Here is a 1,977-nt window from a genome sequence, read left to right as displayed (position 1 = left end):
GGGGGTTGGAAATACGATAGATGTTTGAAAGGAAAGAAGGAGCAAACCACACCGCCCTGAGCACCCGCCAGCCGCCCTTGAGAGAAGTGCGTGACTCACTTGCGATAGAGCTCTACTCCCCTGTAGAAGGCGGAGAGTTCCCGGTTGACCTTGAACGTGTCGTCATCCCGAGTGAAACGGTAGAACAGGTGGGCGTCTTTGAAGTCGTGGTCGTCAGCAACTGGAAGACACACACATACAAACATAGGCAAGATAAGATAATATAAGATAAGATAAGATAAGATAAGATAAGATAAGATAAGATAAGATAAGATAAGATAAGATAAGATCAGATAAGATAAGATAAGATAAGATAAGATAAGATAAGATAAGATACGTAAGATAAAATAGGATAAGATAAATAAGTGAGATAAAATAAGAAATCAAAAGATAGAATAAGATAAGAAAGGATAAGATAAGATAAGATAATACTTTATTATCCCAGAGGGACATTTTTCTTGGCTGTACAGGGCAGTAAAAACACATGCAGGTATACATAAGAACTTAAATTAGATATTACTCTAATTAAAATTCAATATGAAAAGAGGAGTAAAGCTGACAAATAAATGTACATACCACATCAGATGTATCATTCAACCCCATGCAGGAATTTAATTACAAGACTCAATCTGTTTTGTCCCCAACCCATCTATTCCTCTCTAGTACACAAACACATAATATTATTATACACACAAACAAACGCCCTCATAATCAAACCCAAACCTCCGTGTACATACCATGATGTAAGATTCCATACTTCTGCAATATTTTCATGGCTGCCACGGCCTCCTCCCTACTAGTCACGTGGTACAGCTTCACCAACCAATCAACGGCATCGCGTCCAATGAGACACTTCCTGTACTTGCGCAGATGGTAACGACGATCTCTCACCTGACCTTGGTCATGCATCTGAAACCTGCAAGAATATATATTTTCCCCCCCATGAATTAGAAGCAAAGTATGCATACAATGTAGACATAACAATACATATGGTCGCTTTTAAGCACAAGGGGGCTCTCGCGAAAAATGCTGTTTTGCGAACATCGGAGGTAAAGTTTTTGCCTCTTGTTCAGTTTCTTTAAAAGACAAGGAGAGTTTTCTCTATAAACAAACAAATATACACACCAATAAAAATTTAACTCCTCCTATAGGTAGAGCAATGCCCATTTTTTGGTGTAGGTCAAGATATCTGGAAACCCCCGAAATCTGGGTTAGCCCCCGCTTGTCCTTAAAAGCGACCATATAATGTAGAAAGAATAACAAATCGTTAACTAAAAGTTTCAAAGAGATCTTCGTACTACAAGTATTGTAAAATGTGAAGAATACCACCATGGGAGTATAAAATGACCCCAGGGCGTACGGATAGGGTTAAGATTCACCACACTCGGGAAATGAACGCCCGTGTTCTATGTCCTGCAGCGAAGCGCCTAACCGCAACAGCAAAGATGGTGGTCTGCAGAAGTGAACGATGCCAACGGAAAAGGGGAAAAAAGGAACAACAATATTATTTTTCTGTATTTTATTCTCCCACAGAAGTGACCAGAGTTGGCAGCATTACTTACAGGCGCTGAGAACTTTTTTGTACAAATTTTGATTTTCGACATTTGGGATTCTTCGTTTCCTTGTTTGTTCGTTTGCTGTTTTTGTTTATTACGCTGTTTTGTTTGTTTTGTTTTTTTGGTGTTTTTTTTGTTAAGGCCGTTGACAAATCATTCCCTTATAAAGCTAAAAATAGTTACATTAAATGTCCATAATCCGTAGAACTTCAATTTCATTTTGCGCAAAGTCTCGCTTCCGCGACTGGATTGCGGAGCTTTCAAAGAATTTCACGTCAAAACCGGAAACATGGAGTTCTACAAGATGACACGTAGCTTGGACTGGGTTTAGCGCTCCAAAAACTCTACAGGAATATTTCAGAGGGGGTTTTATGCGCAAAAG

The 1,977-nt window shown here is 39.2% G+C and overlaps 1 protein-coding gene across 1 annotated transcript in view; it reads right to left on the bottom strand.

The window, feature by feature from the left end:
- Nucleotides 1-1,977, bottom strand: part of LOC101850514 (DEP domain-containing mTOR-interacting protein) — a gene marked incomplete in the record, with an annotated part of 34,467 nt that overhangs the window by 25,751 nt on the left and 6,739 nt on the right. Inside the window, 2 exon segments of the mRNA XM_013088546.2 lie at nt 100-220; nt 777-955. Of these exon segments, the coding sequence (XP_012944000.1) occupies nt 100-220; nt 777-955 (300 nt within the window).

Source organism: Aplysia californica, unplaced genomic scaffold (genome assembly GCF_000002075.1).
Source record: "Aplysia californica isolate F4 #8 unplaced genomic scaffold, AplCal3.0 scaffold00759, whole genome shotgun sequence".
In the NCBI taxonomy this organism is placed as follows: Eukaryota; Metazoa; Mollusca; class Gastropoda; order Aplysiida; family Aplysiidae; genus Aplysia; species Aplysia californica.
This window is presented reverse-complemented; position numbering and strand designations above follow the sequence as displayed.